The sequence below is a fragment of the Scophthalmus maximus genome, chromosome 20 (genome assembly GCF_022379125.1).
Source record: "Scophthalmus maximus strain ysfricsl-2021 chromosome 20, ASM2237912v1, whole genome shotgun sequence".
Classification (NCBI taxonomy): domain Eukaryota; kingdom Metazoa; phylum Chordata; class Actinopteri; order Pleuronectiformes; family Scophthalmidae; genus Scophthalmus; species Scophthalmus maximus.
Genome location: NC_061534.1, coordinates 9,965,478 through 9,992,356, shown reverse-complemented (window position 1 = coordinate 9,992,356; position 26,879 = coordinate 9,965,478). Strand labels below are relative to the sequence as shown.

General features: G+C 43.8%; 1 protein-coding gene across 1 annotated transcript; it reads left to right on the top strand.

The window, feature by feature from the left end:
- The first annotated feature begins 456 nt into the window (after positions 1–456).
- Positions 457–25,232, top strand: ass1 (argininosuccinate synthase 1). The gene is made up of 15 exons (XM_035608670.2): positions 457–892; positions 1,624–1,769; positions 2,694–2,762; positions 3,515–3,703; positions 6,039–6,095; positions 6,202–6,276; positions 7,168–7,238; positions 7,349–7,379; positions 12,851–12,941; positions 15,937–16,021; positions 17,071–17,135; positions 19,721–19,852; positions 21,564–21,720; positions 24,698–24,763; positions 24,882–25,232. The coding sequence occupies exons 2-15, from the start codon at positions 1,668–1,670 to the stop codon at positions 24,928–24,930; spliced, it is 1,239 nt and encodes a 412-aa protein (XP_035464563.1). The 5' UTR covers positions 457–892; positions 1,624–1,667; the 3' UTR covers positions 24,931–25,232.
- Positions 25,233–26,879: the final 1,647 nt, after the last annotated feature.

Below are 26,879 nucleotides of genomic sequence, written 5' to 3'. Positions count from 1 at the left end.
ATGCTGAAAATTACAATCGTTTTTTTTTGTCAGAAACAATTGAAGAGCTTAACCCTGTAACTTTATGAAGTTATTGGGTGCCAGGTGCCATCTATGAAATATATGGAATATAATTCTCAAGGATGACTACTAGTTGGAAGAAAAGTTGCACATCAGAACCTTTCTATTATTTATGCATGTTCACATATTGGTTGTTTGAAATTGGTGCTAATCATGAAGACTAATATTGTCAAACGGAATGTAGCAGTATAGTTTGACCAACTTTTTTGTGTTCTCTCGATTGCCCTCTACAGGTCATTCCAGATAATACAGGTCTCAGGCACTTGCGCATTGGCTCCACTTCACTCTCTGCTCCGGGTGACCATTTCCCTTTTTCTATACAGTCTGTATTTCTACCCCCTGCCTGGGGACATATGTTGCTAATCATGTTGCTAGGAAACCAGTTTATTAAAAGGGGGGCCCGCTGAGGCGGCACAGATTCTTCTGCTACGCCACTGTTAGCATTTCCGTTCAAATTGGCGGATTTCCACAAGAGCACCCCCTTCCACACGATCTCAACATTTTTCTATACACATTACATGTCTGTCTGCGGATGATTTACGCTTTAAATAACACGAACTGCTGATGCAACGGCGAGCTCAGTGCGAGTCTGCGAGCACAACGTGGGTGCGAGTGTCGTGGACTGATGACGTCACGTGAGCGCAACCAGTCGGACCGGTTACAGTCTCCACCGCGGGTCGGACACACCAGCGGCTGATACTGCTGCTGCTGCTGCTGCTGCTCTCATCCGCTCCCCTGCGATCCACCGACGACAACAACAACAACAACAACAACAACAACAACGACGACGACGTCTCCGAGCAACGCGCATTCATCCATCGCCCGCCCGCTGGTAAGTAGAACCCATCATCATGGCTCATTGTGTCGACTTCTCCCAGTTTCTATGTCGCCTGAATTGCTGCTGATGCTAATGCTGATTTAGATTTCTCGCTGAAATATAAGTATTAGATTTGTAATTTTAGCGAAGGTGTGACAACAACATAATGGTGGAGATTGTTTGGTTGGAAATATCCCTGACTGACCAGCAACATTTGGAGAGAAAAAAAAGATTTAAAAAGAATGAATTTTGAAGTGATTCATAACACTAGTTGTCCGTTTTGCTCCCTGAGAGAAAACCTCAGCACCAGGACAGAGGCTCCGGTTAATGAATATTTGCTTCACTGATTAAACTGCCCTCCAACCATCTCACCATTTATTCTCTAAAGTGTCCGAATATGGTGATAAATGGCCATCACATGTTCACATCACATGTCACATCAACAAATTGCTTGTTCTGTCCATGAAAAAGACAGCAAATGCTCACATGTACAAAAGATGGATCGGCCACAAACTTTGACTTGCTAGATTAAATAAATGATCAGATTATCAATGAATTTCTTGTGATCAACTGATCGATGAATTGCCTGCTGCCCTGGGCCCTATTGTGAAGCTACCATGCATTTGAAATGAATGAAAGTGTTATTTTTAAGCCACGTACATAAATCAGACAGGCTTGTGTGATTGTATTATATTACAGGAGGTTATAGCGACTATTTTAACTCCCTACTGACTCTTCTCTTGCAGCCACTCTGCGGTTTCGCTTCCTGCTGGACTGAACGGCCCTCGTCATGTCTAAAGGCACGGTGGTTCTGGCCTACAGCGGTGGACTGGACACGTCCTGTATTCTGGTTTGGCTGAAGGAACAGGGCTACGATGTCATCACGTATTTGGTGAGGTCTCAGGACCACTGTGTGTGTGTGTGTGTGTGCAACAGGTGTCCTTAGTTTGTGTTGCTAACCAGCTGCTCTTGCGTGTCATTTATCTTGGAAGTTTTACAATTCACTGTTTCCAGGCGGCTGATGCAATTTGCCATACAGGCATGTCAGAGCCCGCGCTTGGCCGCCCCCTAAAAAAACCCCCAAAGCAATTAGAGCTACTCTACCAGACAACTCTCAACCACAGGATTTGGCTTAATAATGCCTGTGCAAATCTAGGTGGATTTACTTTTTGCCCAGGGGCAGTTTCAGAAATGCACAGCAGGCACATTTCCTTGTCTTCTGACCGGTCATTCAGTGGTCCTGTCTGTGGGGGGATGGGGGGCGGTCTATAGTTCAATGCTTTGGCATACGAGGTGCTTTGCTGTGGCTCGGCGGGGGAGCAGGAGAAGAGGAACGGCAGGCATCGATCCGCGATATTATTTGTGTTTACGGAACCATGCACTTGCTTGAGCTTGTCAAAGATATTCCACAGACATAACTCACTGTAGCCGGTTTGCTGCAATGTTTTCGTTTGTATTTATTTAGAAAAGACACCAGCTGCACCATCATGTCCCCTGTATTTTTAAATTGAACCATGTCAGCTTTGTTTACTAGATGAGTATCACGCATTTGTTATGGAGAATGGAAATGTGCCCTTATTTTGTGTTCAGAGCTAGAGCTCCGGCAGCTATGCGAGCAGGTTGTCACATCTCATCAACCTGCGTGATCTGAATTACAAGATGGGGGGATTGTCAGAATTAACACATAACAGGCACGTGCCTTTGAGTTGATGCTGGGGGTTATGTTCTTTCCCACAGGAGACCCTAAACCAACCAAGGTAACTGCACAGCTCTTTTGGTGTCACTTTGATGTGCAATTCCGTGTGTGTTTTTCTAGGCCAACATTGGGCAAGATGAAGATTTTGAAGCCGCCCGTAAAAAGGCCGAAAGCCTCGGAGCGAAGAAGGTGAGAGACCGAGTGAAATGTGATGAAATATATTGCTGCTGTGGATGAATGTGAGAGAGAAACAGACCTAAGAAGCTTGAATCTAATTGTCAGGACATTATCAGTAATTCTTCATGTTGCTACGCAGAAAAATGTTTCTCAGATTGCTTTATCAATTGCCTGGCCGGAGGAAAAAAATAATCTTGGTATAAATATGTTTTTATTTTTTCTTATTAAGAACTTTGGGGCATCTTAAGGAGAGTCAGGCGGATACTGGCCGGTACAGATTTTCAGCCTCTGGCTTTCATTTCAGAAACAAGGTGGTGTTTTTTACAGATACCAAATTTACTTTGCCACTTTTTTTCATCTTTGTTCATTATTTATCTCTGGGTTTGATTTTTCCTGCTACAAACAGTAGCTCGTCAACGTAAACGTTTTGGTCGCAGACTGTCAAATATACATAGATCATGAAGTCTTTTTATAATCTTCTCTATGTGCTTACCATTAAATGGTAGTGAAACATTTCCAGTCTCTTAGGATAAAGTCATAGCATACTGTAATCAAAAATAATAGTTGTTTTATTTTTAAGCATTCATATCGCATGCTTATGAAACAAAGCCCTTTTTTGTGGCAAACAATCATCAGTTATCTTTTGCCACAGGGGAGAGACAATTAGAAATATTTCTTACACATAAATGACCCACAGATGCAGCGAATCAATGACCTAATAACATAAAGCTCTGGTCTGTATCCTGACTTCTGTTCCTCTGCAGGTTTTTATTGAGGACCTGCGTGCGGAGTTTGTGGAGGACTTCATCTGGCCCGCCGTTCAGGCCAACGCCGTGTATGAAGACCGGTACCTGCTGGGCACCGCAATAGCGCGGCCCTGCATTGCCCGCCGACAGGTTGAAATCGCACGCAGGGAGGGCGCCCAGTTTGTCTCCCATGGTGCCACAGGAAAGGTAAACCAGACACAGGACAATAAGTCTTAAATAGGGGCCTGGACCTTCACATATATCTATTTATCTGCCTTTTCTGAATATTTACTTTAGGGTTAGGGTTAGCCGAAAAAAGGCGTTATTGTAGAGGTGGGACAGAAAAGACAGGCTTGGGGTAATAACACACAACTAAGATCCAGTTAGATCGAACTTAGGCCACTGTCCATAGTCTGAACATTAGGATTTAGGCCATGTGTTTTTTCAGGGTTGAACATTAACCTTTTTTTAACCAAACTGCAACAGTGGGTCAGAGATCTACTGTCCCTGGAGACATTTCCCTCCTCCCTCATCTAAAACTCTTTATTATATCATGTGCAGAGGTTTCCTGTTAATCTGAAGCAGATGTCATCATCTCTGTTGCTTGCACTTCCTCACGTGGCATGAATCATCTGCAGCCTAACATGGAAATGCATATCTGTTTTTTGCGCTGTGGAGGCCGACTGCCAGATGCCTGTTTGATTAGCATGTGCCAGCAAATAGTGGAAAAACAGCCAATATATTTTACACTCTTGATATGTTGGTAAGCTAATAAAAAAAAGTGAGCTTGTTGTTGTGGCTTGATGTTGGTTTAAAAAATGTAGCCGCTAAACAGCAAAACATTCTCCAATTTAACAATTAATTTTGTACGATAAATAAACATATTCTAATGTGTTTTCGTATAACTGGAAAAAGGTCGTTGGATTAGTCAGTTTCATGCCTAATGTGCTCTTGAAGTTCAAAACATAGTTTAGTTCGAATTTCTCAATTAATTACACTTAAATGAATCAAACATCTCATCTCTTTGATAATGTTGGACATTCGGAAGTTTAATGGTGTCTCAATTATTGCCTATCTGAAATCATAATAATATTAAATAATAACTTTAATATTTGAGTTCCTCTGGGACACTGCAGCTGGGGAAAGATATCCAGTGCTCTTATTCAGTCTCATTAGAAATGCTAACTATGGATTTGGGGTTGACACTATTCCTTTCTGTGGAACATTAAATAGACTGGAGGGTGTATTCAGAGGTGTATATTTGAAAGATAAAGAAAAGGAAAAACAAACATTATGCGTTTCCTACATTTAACTAGATATAGGAAACGCACCCACACACACACAGACACACACAGACAAAGTGTGTGTTTCCTGCCATGTCATCATAGATGGAGAGATTGTGCAATCAAAGATGGCCGCTGGGACTCATTAAGGCCAATTCATGTAGGATGAAGGCAACAGGTTAAAAGAGGGATTGGTTACCTTCTCCTGGATGTATTACAAATATATGGATGGAACAAACATTGACTCACCCTAATGTTGAACAAAACTGTGCTTTTTTTTTCCACGAGGGTGTTGAATCTGGATGAGAAGGTGAAACGTCTTCAAGAAATTACGACAAGGTCCAGCTGCTCCTGATTCGTGGATAACTAGGACCTGGATGAATGAGAATCTCCGCAGACATGTATCCTAGCTGTGTTTTGCTATGCTTTAGGGCCCAGTTATATTAAAGTCCACCAAGGTGGAGGAGGTAGAGGAGGAGGAGGAGGAGGAGGAGGAAGGGGCCTGATGTGCTGCTTTTTGAGTCCAGTCAGCTGCCTGGCTTCAGCGTTGCAGCAGAGATCACTTGTTGCCTGGTTTCCCTTTGCAGAGTTCGCTGCTCCAACACTAGCTCTGCTTCGTGGCTTTGGTTGTTTGAAACATCAGCGGGAAGTCTGTTTAAATTAACTTGTTTACTTTTGGTTGGGTTCGGGGGGCAGACTCGAAAAAGTGAAGGACCCTAGGAGACTGAGTTCAGTGGCCCCTCTTTGTCTGTGGAACAAAAGAACATGCCGTCTCATTCTTCTTTCTGAGAGGCCCATGCAGAGGCCCTACAGTCAGGGCAAGCTTTGGCCAGAATAATAATTTTTTCGTGTAATAAGTGAAATATCTCTGTCAGTCTGCAAACAAGGTCCTCAAAGTCAAATGTCATGCACTTTTGAGCTGAAAATAGTGGATTCCATGTAATGACTGGATTCAGAAGAAATCATATATTGATTATATATTTCTTGAATATACAGTTTACTATTGAAAACCATTGCATTTCTTTCACCTTGTATTATCTCCACTTTGAATTTAGGGAACTAAGACTGTCAGGCCTCCTGTTTAAAGGCTGAGGTCCATTTCTTGCCTGTAGATGGAGACAAACACCACATCATGAAGTTATACAGACCCATCCATTACCACCACCATGAACACTTTATCTTACTTAATCTTAAACCATTGACATTGACTTACCTCACACTCGGCACCTCAACTAGCGACCTGCGCTGTGTTTTTTCAGGGCAACGACCAGATCCGTTTTGAGCTCACAAACTACGCCCTGTACCCCGAGGTTAAGGTGAGTTAACTACCCGTGTTTAAGTTTGACGCTGCGTCCCATGGATGCTGCTGCAGCAGCGAAGACAACGTGCTCACTCTCTCGTCTCTGTCGGTGCCGTTTTAAGATCATCGCACCGTGGAGGATCCCCGAGTTCTACAATCGCTTCCGGGGGAGAACGGACCTGATGGAATATGCAGAGGTAACAGGCATCAGTGGAGTAATGGGGGGGGGGGGGGGGGGGGGGGGGATACACAAATCCATCCTTTGATGTATAAAATTTGAGAAAATAAGGACACATTAAGTAACAGAAACCTCATTTGGCTTTCATGTTTCAGTTTAACAAATAATCCCCAGTACTTATTTTGTATCTACTCTATATGTGCATCAACTTGTATTTGATTTTGATACATGGCGTAGCTCTCGCTGTTCTCCTATTTTTTATTTTCATTCTCAGTTCAGACACTTTTGTATCTTTATCTGTCTCTTGTGCTGCTGTTACACCTAATTTCTCACTCAAATCACATTGGTTGGTTATCATGTAGAATACATTATAATCTACTATCACTTCCTTACTCTCTACCTGTATTTGAATGTCAAACCCATGATTACATTTACTGTTTAATGTACCAATTCACAGATATATTTTACTGAGACAACACATTCCCTGAGTGTGCGTTCACCTGGTCCCCTCAGACGGCAGTCAAGAGGAGCTTTGCCCACTAGAGGGTGGTCATGACGTTTCAGTCAACACCTCCCTCTATAGCTGGTTCGTGGAGAACTTGTCATGCATCATGCAATCTAAAAAAACAACAACAGGAAATTGCAGCCCTCTCCTTTGAACAACAAACCTCTTTCTTATTGATTGAGAGACAATCGGTGTGGAGGAGCAGGCCTGTTTTGGTTTGGTTACACAGTGTGTCATAAACCAGCTGCTGGAAATTGTTTTTGCTGGATTCCCCCCTGTGTTCACAACTTTGTCCACAGACTAGTTTAGCTCTGGTTTAAAGCCTCTCCCGCATCATGCAGGTGCAGTGAGACTACGGGCAAATGTATATGCGTCATAACAGCCGCTTTCTGTGTCACACTGTAGAAACATGGCATCCCTGTGCCTGTGACTCCGCGGGCCCCTTGGAGCATGGACGCCAACCTCATGCATATCAGGTGGGAAGGAATAGTGTGGCATACCTTCTTTAGTTCTGTTTCAATTGCTTTTTCTTGTTCAGTTAGAAATTCAAAAGCATGTTAATTGTCTTATCTTTGTTTCTAAACAGCTACGAGTCCGGTATCCTTGAGAATCCCATGGTAAGACCTGTTCCTCCTTTTTTCTTTGCAGAGGGGTCCATGCAATCAACACTGTTACAAAGAATCAATGGTTAAATACAAACTTAGTTGAGACTCAAAGTGGTTTATTCGCAGTCGTTATCACTGCCACCATTATTCAATAACCTGTAAAAACATTTGTACAGGTGAACAAAAAATGATCACCTGGAGAATTTAGCTAAAATGTTCTCGAGGTCCGACGCAGACATCTGAACGGTCACGGTCACCTTGACATCTTGAAACAATTGTATTTACAATAATTTCTTAATCGACACAGAAACCGATTTTAAATTAGTACAGTTTAACATCGGTCACTGTACATAGTCTCCTCTCATGCACATACAATGTTTGCTGTCATTTCCACGAGAACAGACAGGGAGAAAATATTACATTTCTTTTCAAGTGACAATAAAAATAACATGGCAGTAAACCTGCTGTCTCTTCTGCTGACCCATGCCAGCCCCAGTGGAGATGACTCATTCTCCCACAGTGCCATGGGTGGGACAGAGTCTGATCTCTGCCGAGGTCAGAGGTCAATGCAGTACATACAGGTTGCCCCCGGTGACCTTCAACGCTCCTATCCCTTGGTCGCTGTGTCTGTTTCTGTGTCTCTCCTTACCCCGGGTCTTCGCCAGGCCCTGGGAATAGCCCGGGACACACAGACACTGACTTGTCGTCAGCAACGCTTCGACTAATTCACAATTTCATGGGAGACAGGGAGGGGGAAGGGTTAGGGCGTTGCGCCCAGCTGGGGCCTCCTGGGTTCCAGCCCCAACTCCTCGGGACCTTATTGTTTCACTAGTTGTGCCGCCGCGGGCTGCGACGTGGGAGGGGAGCCATTTCACCGTGACACCGTGACACCAAAATGTCACCAGTAACAGTAAAGTACAAAGACAGTGCGCCAGACAGATGAGTCCCCAATGGAAAGGGTATCGCGGGGAGGCGAGGGGTCCCGCGCGGCTGCGGTGGAGATGCAGGGGCAGGGCCACTGTAACTCACAGACCTCTATCTCTCTCACTCTCTCCCTCTCTGTCCCTTTCCCACCCCTCCGCTGCCTCGTCAGTCGCTGGCCTGTGGAGAAATGTTTTGAAAAGAATGAGACCAATTGGCTCAATAGCATAGCGATGTATGATGACTGTATTGTGCAACTGCTTTCATTCAGGGGGTTTTGTGTTGCACCATTTACAATATTGAATCAATCAATGGCACTAAACACAATGAAATATTTATGGTTGCAGGGGTCCACAGCGCTGAATACATTCCCCCCCGGGCGCACAAAAAGATATTTTGAACTTTGGATAAGCTGCGATAATGAATGAATTTTCAGTAGCCACAGCAGTGTGCTTGATAATGAGGGGCAAAGTAAACATCAAAACAACAACGACAACAACACAATATTGGTGTAATTTGTAGAGTAAGCAGTAGTGTAAATGCCACTAAAAGCTTGAAATGTATATAAATATAAATTGGCCGACAAAACAAAAAGTGAGTGACAACAAAGTGACTTTCTCACCCGAACGCTCAAGCCAACATGTCAGATTATGATCCACCTCGAAGGTCATCTGAAAGAGGTCATCTTGTTCTGAGTATCTCCTCTCCGTGTCAGCCTCTTTCTCTCCTCCGGTTACAGCCCCGAAGGCTCGGGGTGGGACCCCGACTCCCCCCCACCTGTGGTACAATGGCCCCTCTTCTGCTCAACACAGTCAGATTAGGAAATGTGCAAATGGTCGCTCATATGTTCTTCTCGTAGATAAGAGTCGGCAGAGTTCAGGTTACTCTATGATTAACACTGTATCCTTCCTGATAACCCCAAACCCCACACACACAATGGCTTGGTGACTTTTTTTTTTTTTTAACTCATTACCATTCGGTGGCGTTAACCTGTATGTGGAGACATGCTCCCAGGGAGCAACCTCAGTGAGATGTTATCATGTCTAAACACTCAAATTTGATAGTGATAGAATTCAACTAATGGCTGCAGTGAGGCAATGTTCAAGTTGATCTAATCAAATCTCACGTCACATTTTGGATTTGTTGGCATCAGGATGTGACGACATGAAGATGTAGATATTTCCATACAATTCATTCAGAGATATTATCAGAGATTGTCAAGGCTGTCCCTTAACAAAATAATAAAGTAAACTATGTTATGGCAATATTGGATTTACAGGATTTCACATTTTAGTTTTTTTGTTTTTGCTTTGTTTTGTTTTGTTTTTTTGTTTTTGTTTTTTGCCAAAAATATTTTACATCACGATTACATGCCAGAATTGCAATTAGAGCTGCAACAATTAATCAATTAATTAATAAGTAAATAGCTACTTATTTACTTAACTACTAAATGAATCACCTGCTACTTTGATAATCGAATAATCGGTTTAAGACGTTTTTTATGAAAAAAATCTCTGATTACAGCTTCTTAAATTTGAATATTTCCTATTTTCTTTGCTCCTTGGGACTCGCACATTCTTCAGCCCAAATAACTAGTTAATCAATAATTGACAGATTAATCGATGAGACCAAGGATTAGTTGAAGCCCTAATTGCGATGGAATTTTTTATAAATCATATCATAAAAGATTTCAACCACGCTAGTTAGGCGTTCACATATTTTCCCTGACAGAATGCTACATTTATCATGTTGTTGCATTCATCATATTGGTTTAGCAACATGTCAATTGTCATTTGAGGTCTCTGCACCCTCCAGTTCCCCCACTGTCTTCTCTCTCTTCGTCCCTCCACACATGAGCAGTCGGCACTCGCCCCGAGGCCGCCCGACACTCGTCCTGTGTCATTAAAACATCACCCCTGTCTTAATTATAGCCTCTATTAGGGAGCTTCCCCGGGCCCACTCTGTTCTTTGATCCTCGGGCCGGTGGGGGCCGCTGCTTGTGTTGACCGGGACTGAAGGGAGCGTAATGCCAAGCCCTCCGCTCACCTGGAGGAAATGAAAACTTGTTTTCTGCCGGTCGCATGGCTGCCCCGAAAGATGGATGAACGGACTGCCTGTAGGGGAAGGAAGTGGTGTTGTAGGTTGTGTGTTGTATGCATGAGAATGTGTGCTTTGAAGCGGAGAGGTCAGCGTTTGTCATGTGCCTTTCGCTGCCCTCGGGTCTGATTGGTCTGACCTGCAATACTTAGCGGATGCTCCCCTGCGTCCGTCTTGGCAATCGCTCGAGCTTTGCTTCCATGTATAAAAGCCTATTGTCATTCATCTTTACCTGCGGGGTTTAACAATTAACCATAACAATCCTGGGTGTTAAGAATATAAATATCTCTCCGGCACATCAGGTGTGTATCGTTTTATTCTCGTCTCAATTTTACCATGTTTGCATCTTAAAGAACAGGACAGACTTGAAACATGGTGATTTAAGCGTCATTTCCAACCCATTGGGCCAAAGATGTTTTTACCATCCTTTTCTCCTCTATCTCCCTCTCAACTCTCCCTTCCCTTCCCGTCCATCCCCCCTCTCCCTCCTGCCACCTCTGCCTTTTTCTTTTTTTTTTGGCTCTGTTGGCTTCGATTGAAAACCAATGAGGCAACTAATATGTGGAAAGATAGAAATTTACTTGCTTTAAGTTCATGCGTCAGCCTCCTCCTTTGCTGTATGGGCCGTGTTTAGCACAACAATATGGAAGAAGCAAAGACTGCCAAAGGAGCTGCTCTGTGCTACATGATGGTGCGCTTCACGCCCCATTTCCCACCAATACCTCCTGCCCCCTCCCCACCACCATCGCCTTCTCCATCTCTACCTTTCGCTCTCTTTCAGGGCCGTGGCTTTGGGACAGGTCCACCTGCAGGGGGTTTGAATTGAAATGCATTGAGCTCTTGCTCACTGGAAACTGGCATATTCCCTCACTTTTCCTTTTTTTTCCTTTGTAGCCACAGACTATAAAGTTTGAGCATGCATGAGTTTCTAAGCATTACCCAGCCAGTGGCATGAATTTGTATGCATTTTTAAAAATATGATTTTAATTGATCAGGTGGAAATTGTCGTGCTTTGATACCTTCTTTTAAATCATAGTGCGGCAAAAATATATTACTTTAATCTGCAGCTGCTTGTTCAATGGCTGCGTTACATGCCATCACCGAAAAATAAAATATATAGACACTTGCGTTACGCTTCCGTGAAAGTTAGAAACCAACCATCTACGAACCGCTGTCGGCTCTCGTGTGCTGCACTTTGTTTTATTTGAAGGTTGAAAAAGACAACCGTTTGTTTACGAGCGGCATATAACACCTCAGGAAGCAAAGTCTTTCTCGTTCTCCCGGTATTTAAAATTCACTCCGTCTCCCCCCCCCCCCCCCCCCCCTCCCCAAGAGATGTATCAAAAGGCTTTTTTAGGGGGAGTCATTTCACCCCTCTCCTGTTCACTCTCATTTGGCATCTTTCAGGGCTCTGAGGCAGAAAATAAAAGAGAGGGAAGACGGACGCCTGCTCAGTCAATTTCGGTGTTTAGTTAAAAGGAAGGAAAGCGATTGCGCTGCTCGTTTTCTCCTCTCTGACAGGCGGCGAGCGGATGCCGATTAGTTATTGTATGATGATTTAGAGTCTGGTAAAGCTTTCCATTTAAATGCACACAGTAGTTATTTTGCATAGTCCCCCTGCAATTTGCTTCAGCTCAGGAGACATTGGCCATCGTCTTGTCTAACGCTATATAATTGTTGGAGGGGCACATCGCTGGGCGGACACGTCAGGCGGCCGCGCTCTTTGAGGTCCCTGCCGCGACTTACTGAAATCGCTCCCGGCTCCCACCAGCTGGAAAAACATCAAATGTCTGTCACCCAGGACAACTTCAGTGGATTTAAGGTGTTGACTTACAGGCTTTGTTGTATGACGCCCACTTTGCCCAGCAAATATATTATTCATTTGAAAGTAAAAATAGAGGAGAAATCTTCCCTCGGAATATCAAAGCTGTAAAAGATTACAGGAGGTAAACACAGGTAGAGAAGAACCACAGACACGGGATGGAAAAGGCAAATCAGAGGGGGGTTTTTTTACAGAGAGGACTTAATGTTGCTCAGATATTTTCTGTCATAGTATCAGGTGTGTTTTCACTTGTCAAGTGTTCACTTTTCTTGGGGATGTGAGTCATTTCTGTCTTTTGCCCTTTCCCACTCTCCTTCTCGCTGCATACCACTTTCCCCTGCCGTCCCCCTGTGGTGAAGGGCCGCGCAGGGAAAATGAGACCAAATAGAGGAGAAAAATGGAATATTGATTTTTTTCTTTTCTTTTTGTCTTCACTCAACTCCTGATGGCTTTTTCAGTTGCCTCCGTCTCCTCTTTTCTTCTCTCCGCCGTGTCTCGAGTGGTCCGTTATCACCACACACAATAGTCTCCACATTGGCTGCGCTGCTCCCTGATGAGGTCTCAGAAAGTCCTGGTCCTTCATCAAGTTGAATAAAGTGTGTGAAATGGAGAAAGTCAGTGTATGTGTGTGTTTTCCTTTCAGAACCCTGCTCCGCATGACCTGTACCTGATGACCAAGAACCCACAAGATTCTCCCAACACCCCTGATGTACTGGAGATACAGTTCAGAAACGGTTGGTGCACTTGTTGTCACCTGTTGATTTCCTCTGTCAAGCTGCATTTGCTTTTAAATGTCACGACCTCTAAAAGCGAATCTCTGATGGAGAAAAACATGTGTAATGTTGTTTTTGTACGTTCAAAACTGATGTTAATCATTTGTCTTCACTTTTCAAATGAGTGATAATTGTTCCTTGGATTTATTTGCAATTCTGTCAAATTTATTTATGTATATTTGCTATATTCTTAACAAAGAAAAACATCTGGTTAATAATTTGGCTATTCCGTTATATTTGTGAAATGGATTTTGAATTTTACGACTGAGAATGAGGAATGCAAACTGGTCTTTTCATTTGAGCTTGAATTATGTCAAGATTAAATTCAAACTAAATCAACATTTTCAATTAACAAAAGAAAATCTCCAGAACTGGTTTCTGAAAACACACTGGAAAAAAAGAGCATAGTTTAGTCCGTTCTAGTCTCGCGCCTCTTCGTGTTACTTAACATTGATGCTCATAGCCACAGGGCTACAGCTCTAATGTTGACCCGGCTGCACTTTATCACCATTCCTGACCACCCAGACTTATCCTTAAACCCTCACAGCATAACTTAGTCCAAAGCTGCCACGTTTGGCCTGAGGGCACACACACACACACACACACACACACACACACACACACACACACACACACACACACACACACACACACACACACAAGCAGGCCGGAAGCATTAAGTCCAGATAATACACCGAGCCCTGAGGGGCCAGAGAATCATTAGATATATCGCCACGAGGGCCGGGCTGAATAGTGGAAAGTGTCATGTGTTTGCACAAAGTGAAAATGGCAAGAAACATCCCAGCCCGGGGCAAACGGCACAGATGTCCCTTCATCCCCGGTCACCAGTGGTGGCTGAAGATCACAAACATCAATTGCCTGCCTAGACACTAACTCCTCTGATCACGTTGACCCGACTGACAGCTTTATGAGCCGTATGAGGAGTTCAGAGAGTTGCTGGAAGATTTGGTCGACATCGTTAAAGTCAATGCTGCCCAAGGTGTTTGTCCAAAAAAAAGGGCATTTTTTCAAGTCTGCTCAGTAGCTGACGTGCATCTGCGTTGAGGTGGTGTCACCATCACTTTACCAGTTTCCCAAAAGAAAATGTTTAACTACAAAACAAGTAGCTTGGTGTCACTTCGGCTCCAGATGAGGTATGCTTTTGTCGAAACGTGACGCGGTGGTAAAAGCCTAGTCTGGATTTGCAGGTTCATTGCAGGCCGGCGCTCCATTTTCACACATATTCTTTGCCTTTATTGAGCACCCTCTGACAAAAGATGTTTTAGTTGTCCACACAAAGGCCCGAGCCTACTCCTCCCTCTGAGCACAAGATCAGCACAAGAATGTTTCATTTCATTCCCCCTCCCACCTTTTCATCCCTGCCTTTCTCACCAAAGTTTTCTCACTGATTAAAAAAGAATATTTAACGACAGGAACCTTTTCCCCCGTCAAACACTCCATTCCCCATTCCTCTCCCTTTTTAAGGAGAGAGAAGAAAAAAACCATCCCTCCCTCCTTTCATGCCAAAGAAGTGGAGAGGAAAAAGAGACAGAGAGGAAAAATGTAAAGCAGTAATTTTTCCTACAACTGTGTCTGCGCTCCCATTGTCTGCACTGTTAGGCTGCGAAAAAAACTGAAGAAAGGGGGAAAAAAAGACCCCTCGGTGGAATGATAGAACCCGCATGATGGAGCGAGCGAGGCAAAAGAGCGAGCGCGGCGACGAAAGGCCAGCCCCTTCACTCCCACGTTCAGACCCTACCGTAATTTATTTGAACTTTTAATCTAATTATTATCTGGGTGGGGGTGCCGTTTTCATAATGCACCATCCACGCTGATCTCTCCTGCGCTGAGAGGTACTTTCTCTCCTTCCATGGGAGCCACCAGGATTCCCGCGATATGAGAATGGGCCCCTCAACAAAGCCCTTGTCTAGGAAAATTTGTCAAGTCCTTCACGTGTCATTCCCAACTGGGATTTGTAAACACCGGGTGAAAGGCGGCCGCGAGTGCTGCCCTTCTCTTCAAAGCTGCTTGACTGACAACTGCAAGCATGCTGAAGTATGTAATTGCGCTGAATGCTGGACGGAGGGAGAAGGGAATATAAGGAGATTATACAAATGGCTATATTCCTTTCTCAGCGCGCACACACACTCGGACACACAGCCGCGCGGACACTTGTTTGTTTGCTGCCTCCACCTTTGGCCTGCGTTGCCCATTGAAGGCCACGAATAAGCAGGTCCATGACAGTGATTGATGTGTACTTGGTTTAAGTGGCTTTTGGAGAGGAAGTGTGCGGAGTGAGCGTGGGTGTCTTTAAAGAAAAAACTGTGTGTGTGTGTGTGTGTGTGTGTGTGTGTGTGAAGTGTGTGATGGGTAATGAATCTGCAAGTGTCTTTGGCACATGCGCAGTAACGCGGAGAACTCTCAGTGGCGCAAAAAAAACCTCTCCGCTAAAGAGAGCAGGGGTAACAAAGCCGCGTGTGTAATTGAATTAGGTAAAGGCCTGCCCACGATTTCACAGCCTTCAGATGAGCAGGGCCTTTGAATTTATTAGCCCTTCTCACCACCTCCCTTTGTGACGGGTTCCACTTTTATCTGACGACTAGGGATTTCAGTGACTGAGATCATTTACACTTGTACACAGATTTTTGAACACTATGCTGGTTCTTTCTTTTTTTTAGGGACAGTTGTTTTTTTTCTCGGTTAGAATAATTGCCCATTAGTTTAAAAAAAATAAAAAGGTTTCCCCAAACTGTCAATGAACTAGAATTCTTAAAAGGTTTAATTGAATTAATCGCGAAGCTAAATCCAAAATGAATTCGCTGGTTCTGTTCTTTCTGTCTCAAACATGGAAATGAATTGTCAAATCGCGAAATCGCGTTTAAATTTCCAAGATAAAGTTAAGGGTTTGAGTCCTGGTGTGATATAATTAAAAGAAATCAACCTTCTCTCCCCGCAGGCGTCCCTGTCAAGGTGACCAATGTGAACGAAGGGACATCCAAGGACATACCACTGGAGATCTTCTCACTCCTTAATGAGATTGGGTAAGCATTTTTTTCTGTGGCTTATACTCATGTCTATAAAGAATTATCAAAGAAGAAAGAAAAGTAATTTCCATGTATGATACTGTATGTTAGGTGTCTAATGCAGGGAAGCCTCTCTATCAGAACGGTGTGTAAGTGTCCCCAGAGGTGGAGCAGTGGTTAAGTTCCCCTCCTCTGCAGGACGTGTGTATCTGTCGCAGCCGGCCCGAGATAAAATCCCATCACAATTTTTCCCTCACGTGTCTCCTCCACTCCGTCTCCCCCTTTGCTTTCCAACTGTTCAAAAAAAATGGAGTTTGCTTTGGAACAGTTGAACTTTAACAATGAAGTGTCCCCACCTCCACAGACTAAAGACCCCCATGTTCTCTCAGGCCAAGTTGCTTTTTATTCTCTTGTTTTATTATATTTTATTCTATCTTAAGGTATTTTTTTCGTCGTACCTCTCTTTGTTTTATTTATTGTACAGCACTTATATAGGTCAACTCTGGTAGTTTAAAATGGGCCTTATAAATAAACTGGATTTGATTTTATTAAGCTGAGTCGACTGACAGCAAAGGAAAATCAATTTCCTCTATCACTTTTTATCTTTGAGCGGGATGTTACCCTTGAGGATGTTTTCTCAAGTCATTTCTCTATTCTTTTTTTATTTATTGCCGTTATGTTTAGACACTGTCACCAAATTTAGAGTTTATGTGGCATCTAGTTAAGTTACTGCTGCTCGTTCAGTACATGCAATCGTAGATTTGTTTGTAACATTAGTGATTCTAACCTTATGCCAGGAAAACATTGTCAGGGGAAACTAAAATAGTCTCTCAGCTTTGTCATTCAAAATTTTATGTTGGAGGAGATACGATGGAAACAGGCTGTTTGTAGAAGATGTCACAGCTACTTCTAATGCTGAGATTACCAGTGATGTGGAGATATCAGAAGAAATGTTGTAGCGTGTTATGTTTTTTGTTTTTATATTTACTTTTGAAGACTTATGTTGGATAAACTAATATATAGCGTCCTCTGAAAGTTGTGTCTGGCTCTTACTGTCTGTCTCTCAGAGGAAAGCACGGTGTCGGCCGGATTGACATCGTCGAGAACCGTTTCATTGGAATGAAATCCAGAGGTAAGGGATTCAAAATGATATTTGATTTTTATCTGTCTTGGTTATGACTTCTTTTTTCTTCTATTTGTGCCAATTAAGTCGGACACTGTAAATGCAGTGAGATGGACATATTTTCAGTATTTTGATTCTGCATCTATTCAAACCCTTTTCCTTTCAGCGCGCTGCGGCTTTCATGCAATTTGCAGTTATTTTACTTGAGTGCTTTAAGTGTCACACTATTCCGCTTCCATAAAAGTGGGCTGGATGGCAAAAACACACTCTCCTCAAAGGAAACGTTTTCCCTCTGGTTCACCTGGAATCACAGATACTGAAGTCACTTCCATTCACTTATGCACGCACGCACGTGTACTGAAAACACACCCGTGAACGAGACGACTGGATAAACACAAATACAATCATGTCAATCAAATGTGCACACGTTGGAGTTGTGCAGGGACGTCTTTCCCTCTTTGTCTCTGGTATCAACAGGCAAGTTGATAAGCTCCTTTTGTGAGGTTACTACATATGTAAGCACAGCAAATATGCAAGGCCGGCGAGCTGCACACACACTCGCATGCACAAGGACACACACACACACACTCTCCTCATCCCCCCGCGACACTATGTGCTATGATTGGCAAATTGACTTGCCAACAGTCTGTAGCTGTGGCGCAACTTGGCAGGTAGAAATTGGAAAATGGGAAGCCCACTTTTCTCTCCCTTTGGCTGAACAAAAGATCAGAGCTTTTTCCTCCGCCGAAGCCGTAGGAGGAGGTGGAGCACGAGGTGTCCAAGTGGTTGAATAACTACCGTCGAGTGCACTTGCTGGTCCCCTCCGGAATGGCAGTCATGTTAGCACAATAGATGATGGGAGGGAATTGAACGGTGACATGTCATACTTATTTGTGTCGGGTCATATTTATTTGTGTGGGGTCGGGGAGGCGGAGGGGGATTGAAATGGATTGTCAAGAATGTTGTCACCGTGCCACAAAACATTGGACAGCCTGTGTGGCGCACTGACGTTTCCCCGCCTGTCAACAGCGCTGTCCGCCCTCTGACCTGTGCGCAGGTGATGGCGCAAGCGGAGAAGGGGAACCTACCGGAAGCATCCTTTCAATGATGAGAATGGCTCCGTCCAGTTCCTGGCGCTGTCAAACTCCAGGATTGTGGCCCCCTGAAAAAAAAAAAAAACAGTGCCGCGATTTTTAATATATTCTCTTGTTGATTCCAGTCAAATCCAACAATCCGCATTTATTTACGCGTCGCCTGTTTATGCCGGACTAGCAGCTCGCCCCGGAGGTTGTGGGGGATCGGCACAGGGTGAATTTATTCCTGACCTGAACCCCTGCAGGCCGGCAGCAGGGTTAGCATACCTGCAGTAACTGTACAGAAGATTAAAACCTCGAAAACCACAGGGGGTGTTGTCTCTTTAAGCTTTACTAAACCGCCACTGTTGGAGCTTACCCAGATAGCATTTCATTGTTGCTCCTCTCTGCTAAGCTGGGGCTCTCCTTTGGAGCACTTAAGCCAAGTTGTGTTGGAGGGCAGTTTTAACTCGTTTATCTGATGGAGGCAGCGGAAATGTCCCTACGTGCCCTCGGTGGCCCTGGATCGGAAAAAGCCACAAGCCGTGCTGGCTCAGGTGGCAGCCTTTTGAGGCTTTAGACAATTAGCAGCATTGCTAAGCTCAATTTTTGGCCACGGGCACAAAGCGATTGCTTCTCCATTTTCAGATCAGGAACCATGTTTGAGGGGTTTTTTTGGGGGGGCGGAGGTTTTTAGCTCCACTGATCAACCAGATTAAAAATCCAGAAAACTTTATGGACAATCTGCCAATTGACAGTTGATGTGAAGAACGCACGTGTTGGATGGGGGGAAACGGCACTGACAGTTTTTCAAAGAACTCTGAAAACATGAATATTATCGATAAACCTCCTATTTATGTTGTCAGATCTGTCTTGGAGCACCCCCCCCCCCCCCTTTTTTTTTGTTTTAGCTGACATTTGAGTGACAGCTTCATTTTTCCCGTCATCTACCTCATCTTTTCTCCCCCAGCACCGCTCCCTCCCTGTCCAGAGGGGGTAAATTGCAGGGTAGCGAGAGCCCTGGTCCTGGCGCCAGGCTGGCAGGGTCCTCCTACCCTGTCATTTACCCAGGCCAGGCTCATCCAGGTTTTGTGAGCACTGTGAAGGCCTGTCAGTCAGCCGGCTGATGGCTAATAGAGCTGTTCGCTTGTAGTTAGTTCAGATAAACATGGCTTGTAGGTAATGTTCCTATGAATAGCCCCTGATGATGATGAGAATGAGGATGATGGTGCCACTGGTTGTGGTAAAATTTAGGTTTTAATTGAAGGAAATTATATATAATATTTTTTGGATTAACGTTGCCATCATTCTCATCTCAAAAAATTTAATAGACTATATGAAGTAATGACAAGAACAAGATACTGTGTTGAGTATTTGAGATTATTCAGGCTGGTAAAGCTTAATCTTTACTGATCTGTTAAGTCATCTTCAAATTCTTAGTCTGATGTTGTGTTTTGTGCAAATCTTCATTTGTTTTGTTGATTTTGTTGTTGTTGTTGTTGTTGTTGCTGTGTGTGTCAGGGATTTATGAAACCCCAGGCGGCACCATCCTGTTACAGGCTCACCTCGATATCGAGACCTTTACCATGGACAAAGAGGTTCGGCGGATCAAGCAGGGACTGGGTATTAAGTTCTCTGAACTTGTGTATAATGGTAAGTTTTTAAAATACATAATCTTTGAATTATTTCACTTATTCTATACATATATATGTGCGTGTGTGTTTGTATTGACTTGTTATTTTTAAAGACAGGTACGGCGTTATTACAATCTCAGTTTTCACAGGCACATGTATAATATATGTTCGCCTTTGAATTGTTAACAATATTCACAGTAATCCAGTATTTTCCGAAGTTGCATGGTTGGCCCACTGGTGGTAGTTTATGTCAGAACTGTCCTTGAGCAGCTTACATAAGAGCGACGTGAACATGCGTACATATGCTCCTGTATATGTTAAGTATGTTTGCATGTGTGTGCGTGAGCTTTTCTTGGCTCAGGTGTCTTAATCCTCCCTTCTGCTCCAGTCTCCAGTCCCCTGCACCTTCATCCACATAATAGGATCAGAGCCATTAGAGACCAAATACTAGGCCACTTCAGTTATACCCTCCAGAGACAGGAAGCGAACGCACAAACACACACACACACACACACACACACACACACACACACACACACACACACACACACACACACACACAAAGGTGCTCCCTTCAGAAGCAGAGCAGAGATTAAACCCATTGTTGGTTTAAATCATTAATAATTCTGCAGAGAGATAACAGACGGCTGGTGATGGGGCTTATGTTAACAATCCTGCATCTATTTTGCATTAATACTGAGCAATTTGCAGGAGTACTGATGCGGCGGGCAATAATAAACAACAGCCACTCCTGTATTATTTGTCAATTAATTGCTTAGTCAATGGAAGAAAAAAATCTATGTAAATCGTAAGAACAAAAATTGATCAATGATGTCATTAATCAGGTATAAGCACATTATTTTGACCACTGACTTTGAAATAAGCAATTTCCAATCATCATTGTTTTGTATCTGGAAAAATGAAAAATCAGTCTTTGAATCAAATGAACCAAATAATGAATTGATAAATCGATAATAAAATGAATGAAGCTCAAATCTTACAGCGACACGGAGGCACTTCAGTGTCACAATGACACACAAACAGAACACACACGGAGAACGACACAAATTCAAATTCACTCTGAACTGAAATGGGGCCGTTGTGCGACTGCCAAATCAGAGGTAATAGAAGCATGGGAGGATTGTGTCTTTGAACATGGCCCGGCGGAGAGGTGGAGGTCAACCACTGATGAGAGGAGGACCCCTGCTGAGTAGGGCGGGCCTGACCTCTGAACAAACACAGACGTATTCCTTCGCCCCATCTGTCTCAGAGACCGATGGGACAGGTCTGCGGCATGGGAGGAAAGAAAAAGGGGGTTTATGAACTTCACCTGGAACAGAGATGAGACCAAAGCCCAGACAGACACATATCTCATGAGAGGGAACGGTGTTCATCACACAGACCCTGCTCTTAATGTGGAGTGTCTGCAAAGGAGGAGCTTCTTTCTTCACTCGCTCAGCCCTATATATTGTGTTTTACCATTGTCCAATATTGTGAGCAATATAAATATATATGAAAACAAATATTAACCAGATTATCTCTTTTTTTGTGCAACATTAGGCAACAAATCATTTACAGTTCACCTGGGGTTTGTCTCGCCCTTGTGTTAAGATGAAACCAAAACTAAAACCTTGTTTTTCGACAAACCTTTACAGCTACGGTTTTTCATTATTTATATATTAAATATATTATATTATGTCCTAATATATTTCCGTTTTCCTTTGCATCAGGCTTCTGGTATAGTCCGGAGTGTGACTTTGTGCGACACTGCATAACCAAGTCCCAGGAGAACGTTGAGGGCAAAGTACGTCTGTCCGTCTTCAAGGGTCAGGTCTATATCCTGGGACGAGAGTCGCCGAAGTCCCTGTACAACGAGGAGTTGGTCAGGTAAGGTGGAAAGTGTGTGTGTGTGTGTGTGTGTGTGTGTGTGTGTGTGTGTGTGTGTGTGTGTGTGTGTGTGTGTGTGTGTGTGTGTGTGTGTGTGTGTGTGTGTGTGTGTGTGTGTGTGTGTGTGTGTGTGTGTGTGTGTGTGTGTGTGTGTGTGTGTGTTCGCGTGTGCGTAAGCAGCCATTTGTCAGTGAATCAAAGTGTGTGCTTGTTCTTCCTTGACAGCTGTGTTTGGCTGCTCTGGGCACAGTGCAGCTATTCCACATGTCCACCGGTTCAGCCTCCACATCAACATATTAAACCGACCCTGCCTCACAAAGACATCAGAGAAATGTCAGGCTCAGTTCCTGGAGGGCAACACCCCCCTCCTCCCTCCGACCCTAACCCCTTCTACTCCAACCCCCCCATGCCCTCTTAGCCGTGGTAACAGTGGGTTTGTTCAGGAGGCTGACCCCTCATGCCCTCTGGGCAGGCTCAGCACTGACCAGTGTGAAACCCCTCCATATGCCTCTCCATCTCCACTTCAGTGTCACACACACACATACACACACACACACACACACACACGCACACCAGTTGTCTCCAGAGGAGAGAGGTGACTCCACTGGGCTTGTGCGAGTAAAGCACCGGGGTGTCATGCTAGTTAAGCGGGTCAGAAAGACAAGAGACGAGGAGAGGAGCCTCACACAGTCGGCCATTCAGTTCCTCACTCTCATTTGGGAGCGAGCGAGAGAGAGAGAGAGAGGGATAAATAGAGATGATACTGTACTCAGACTGTGCTTTCATGCAGCCATTCTAACCTTTATTGTATTAGCCTGTCACTTTTTCTCAGCCTTTTTATGAGTATCCTAGTGTTTTTTGTTTTCAGCAAAACACACAACTGCTGAGTCACTGGAGATAAGCTGCGGCTCATCGGTCACTCAAACAGCCAGGTGCTCAGGAACTCTCACTGATGGAGGCTCTTGTTCTCATTTCAAAACTTTAACCTTTTCTGAGACATATGTCCCTGCTCGGACGTCACACGAGTGTGGCAGAGGTGTAGTGTTGCAGCACGATAAAGTCCTCGGGGCCCACGGACAGATGGCCGCAGAGATTCCCCCATAAAGGAGCCCGTTACAACCGGCCCGAACAAAAAAAACATCCTTCTCGACCGCACTCGACACAACTTTGCACCGTGTTGATGGAGTAGACCCTGCTGTGATTGGCTCCTCATGGTTGGCATAAATAACTACCTGGAGCCTTACTAGTACAGGATTTTTGGAACCTTTAATAAATGAAAAATGATTGGGGTTGGATAGGAAAAAAAAGAAGATTTTTCAATTAATGAATTTTCCAGTATTGATTTTTAAAAACCCAAGATCAATCTTTGCAAAGCAGGTGAAATGAAAGTGATAATTCCTGCTGATATCTGCACTTGAAGTATCTGTCTATGCGTAGCAGTGTGGGATGGCATTTATCTTAGTTATTTATATTTAAAATATTCAGAATAATTATGTCCATGTAAATAGTTCTTATTCAACAGTTTCCCACAAGTAGACCTTTAAAGAAATATATATTTAATATAATAATATAATATATTTCCCGTTTTAGTCATTTTGCATTTTCGAAAGAAAGTAAATCCCTGATCCACGCATTTAGAACTGTATTGCTCGAAGGCTGAACGCAGGAGAAATTCTTGTTCACAGTATTAATTCTGATCAGCGCTTCATGCAACATCTGTATTTATCCGATGTAATTTAATCATCAAAAATTTAACTGAGATCAAATAGACACAATGTGTTCAGTGCTAGATACATTTACATGTGCCTGAACAGTGATAATTCTGGAAGCAACAGTCTTACAAACACACACACTCACGCTTATTTTCAACTACCTGAAAAAGCTACACACACACACACACACAAATACACACACACACACACACACACACACACACACACACACACACACACAGGCCGCATGAGGCATAAAAACCCCACTGGCATCCTGTTGTCTCTCCACGGGCAACAGTAAACGGCGTCATTAACACAGTAGTAATACAGCCTGTCACCGCACCCATCGGAGACAGAAATGTCACCCTGCTCACTGTCCACTGGCTCCACTCTCAATTAGACTGCAGGGTTTCTTAAAGAAATACACAAAATAACACATGCTCACATACACACACGCACACACACACACACACGCTCAGAGTGCCCTATTCTTTGAAGCCATTCAATCATGTTCAGGTGTCGGGTAGGGAGCCTTGTATTGAGAGTTGATGGTTTAGTTGTCGTTCTTTCTTTTTACAGTGTTTATCCTATCATTTGTTGGCAATTTCCTCTTTTGCTAAGTGCTCTTGAAGAATGAGTGCATGCGGCCCATTTGGTGTTTGGGTGTTTTTTGCAAGGGAAGAGAAGGAGGGAGTGTATTAAGCACTGCAGGTAGAAACTGCTGTAATTACACAGCACACGGACACTCTTTGTGAGACACTCGCACACACTAAGAAGAGACGGCTGCCTAAACAACGCCGCACAGGCGCCGGCACAAGTTATAGATTTACTTCTGTTTCAGAAGGAAAAATAAGTGGATAGACTGGGACAGAAGACAGAAAACACCAGATTAAAAACTTAGCTCACAGTTGATATGATGGGATTGTTTTAAAGTGCATCTTTTGTGTACTTTTGCACACAAGCCTGTTGTCATTCTCCAGTATTGATTCTTTATTATTCAGGACTAACAATGCTAAAGAAGAGCATTCAAAGGAAAATCGATAGGAACGTCGTTTCAAAAGAGCAGATTATCAATGATCCAGTTATTCCGGTAGCAGATCAGGCTCCATGTCTCCAAACATTTCAATCATTTTGTTGCCAGGGTAACCTGCAACTGTGCTTCTTCAGGTCTTGCCTTGCTCTTCTCGAATGATGTTTTCCTCCGACCTCAAATTTGATGATTGGGTCTCTGTTGACCTCTTTTTTCACTTCTCTTTTCACTCCAGCATGGACGTGCAAGGAGACTACGACCCATGCGATGCCTCTGGATTCATTCGGATTAATGCTGTCAGGTTAGAGCCCTTTGCCGATAAGATGTGTCTGGATAAAAGAGTCAATATATCCGTACTGTATATATTTACATATAGCACTCACCTCTTATTCTTTTCCCCTTCTTGTTCTTCTCCACAGGTTGAGGGAACACCATCGCCTGCAGGGTTTCTCCAGCACCAAAAAGTAACAGTTGCTGCCCTGCAAACCTTTTATTTTCTTTACGCCCTCTTCTTTCCACTGTGTCTTAAGCAGTAGTAGGTTTAGACCTCCATTTTCAACCCTTTATCTTAATTTCTACTCCTGGTTATATTAGCATCAGCACGCCAGACTCTTGAAGCCAAACGTGAGGTTTCTTTGGTTAAAGTTAGAAATTTGAAGAATTCAGAATTTTATTCCCTGAATTTGTCTGGTTCTTAGTATCAGTAGGTCAGTGATGGAAGTTAGATATTTACAATGATTTGCTATAGAAATAAAATAGTGTGAATCGTGTTTTTTGTTCGCTTCCTCATTCCTTGTCTTTATTCATTACAGCACACAATGATCACTTATCATCAGTTTCCATGGAGACACTATTGTGACACACAATGCTCCTTGTCAATATGAATTGGTTAGTAATTAATTGGTCATGTCTTTGGCTATCTGCCTATTTATTAGTCCCTGCCTGTTTAACTCTTGGTCACCTCCCCCATGAGGATCTCTGGGCAGCGACAACGTCACTGTATCTTATTTATAACATGCAGATGAAGCAGGACCGGTGCAGGAGTTTGGCATAGTGCGAAATTGAACACGGCGGCTCACTGAGAGCCACTGCCGCGGAAGTGATGGGGCCATTTTCTGAGCTCAAATGGCACAAGTCAGATGGAAGGAAAACTAATTGGCCATAAATGTATATCTCACTGCTCACAGCATCAGGACGCATGCAGGGTTTGAGAACAGAGGAAAGAGGCAGAAGGATTTTGTAGACAAAGACCGAGTGCTGTGTAATTGATTATTACAGCTTTTGAAAAATAAATAAACCTGATATGGATGAGCAGGATTCTCTGTTTTCCCCAGTCTCCCGAATAAAGAGCATTTGTCAGTGTAAGTAAACATGTGACCATGAGGATGCTCTTAAGGCTTTACTGGATTATAACATTGAGAGGCTTTTCTGAACACCTAAAAGGAATTCAAACCTTCTTAGGAAACTTTTGAGGACCTTCCTTTACAGAGTTCATGGTACATGCCAAAGCCATTTCAGAGATGACAAGGACGTGTTTGTGATTAGCACGTTATTAGGCGTTTATATTTTGCCGTTTGTCCTCTGTACATTTTAGAAAGATCCATATTATATCAGCCATCCCACTCTGTAGGACAGCAGCTGTTTCTGTGTAAACCTCTTCCCCCAGTCTCCACCACTGAAAGGTGTCAGTCCTGCATTGAAGTGCTAGGCACGGTGTGGGCCTCACGGTAGAGTCCACAGGCACAGGAGACCCCCCGCCAGGTCTAATGGGCAATAGCGAACCTCGGACCCTTTCAGTCTTGCGAGAGCCCCTCAGCCCCCGCTCAATTACACGGCAGGCGTCTCAGCCTTTGCCTGGTCAATTACCAGACAGCCCCTGCATTTACTGTCGTGCACACACAGGTTGCAAGATAATCAGTGTCCAAAATTGCCCGGTTAGAATGAAGGGATGGATGGAGAGGTATTCAGATTAGTCAGTCAAGCTGAAGCGGAGGTAGGAGGGATGGGGACAGCTATCAATCTCAATCTAGCGGCAGTGGTTGGAGGGGGAGGATTGTGGTGACCTTTCAACTTTGTTTCTGGAAAGATATGATCCTGGGAAAAAATAATTCCTGATGTAATAGTGGTGTTGTACAATGTGTACGTTTGTTAGAAAAGAATGCTTTCTGCATGTGCGCTCCACTCGGGGTTCAGTCTTCCGCGTCTTATGTTTCATCCCGCTTCCCCTCCCTCTTACCTGTCTACCCAGCCAGCCAGGTATGAAAACTGGCTGACACCTGACCAAGGGAATTAATAATCCTTAACCCCGGACCAATTACCCCTCATTACCCACTCTGTGTCTACCTCTCAGGGGAGCGCGGTGTAACAATAGCACAACATGAAAGTTGGCGGCGTCACAGGACCGGGCCCTAATGGAC

What these genes read in the sequence shown, in the direction of transcription:
- ass1 (XM_035608670.2), top strand. Translation starts at nt 1,668, where the DNA reads ATGTCTAAAGGCACGGTGGTTCTGGCCTACAGCGGTGGACTGGACACG. An exon ending in TCACTCCTTAATGAGATTGG is followed by an intron (nt 16,022 to 17,070) that starts GTAAGCATTTTT and finishes TCTGTCTCTCAG; the next exon opens with AGGAAAGCACGGTGTCGGCC. An exon ending in CTCTGAACTTGTGTATAATG is followed by an intron (nt 19,853 to 21,563) that starts GTAAGTTTTTAA and finishes CCTTTGCATCAG; the next exon opens with GCTTCTGGTATAGTCCGGAG.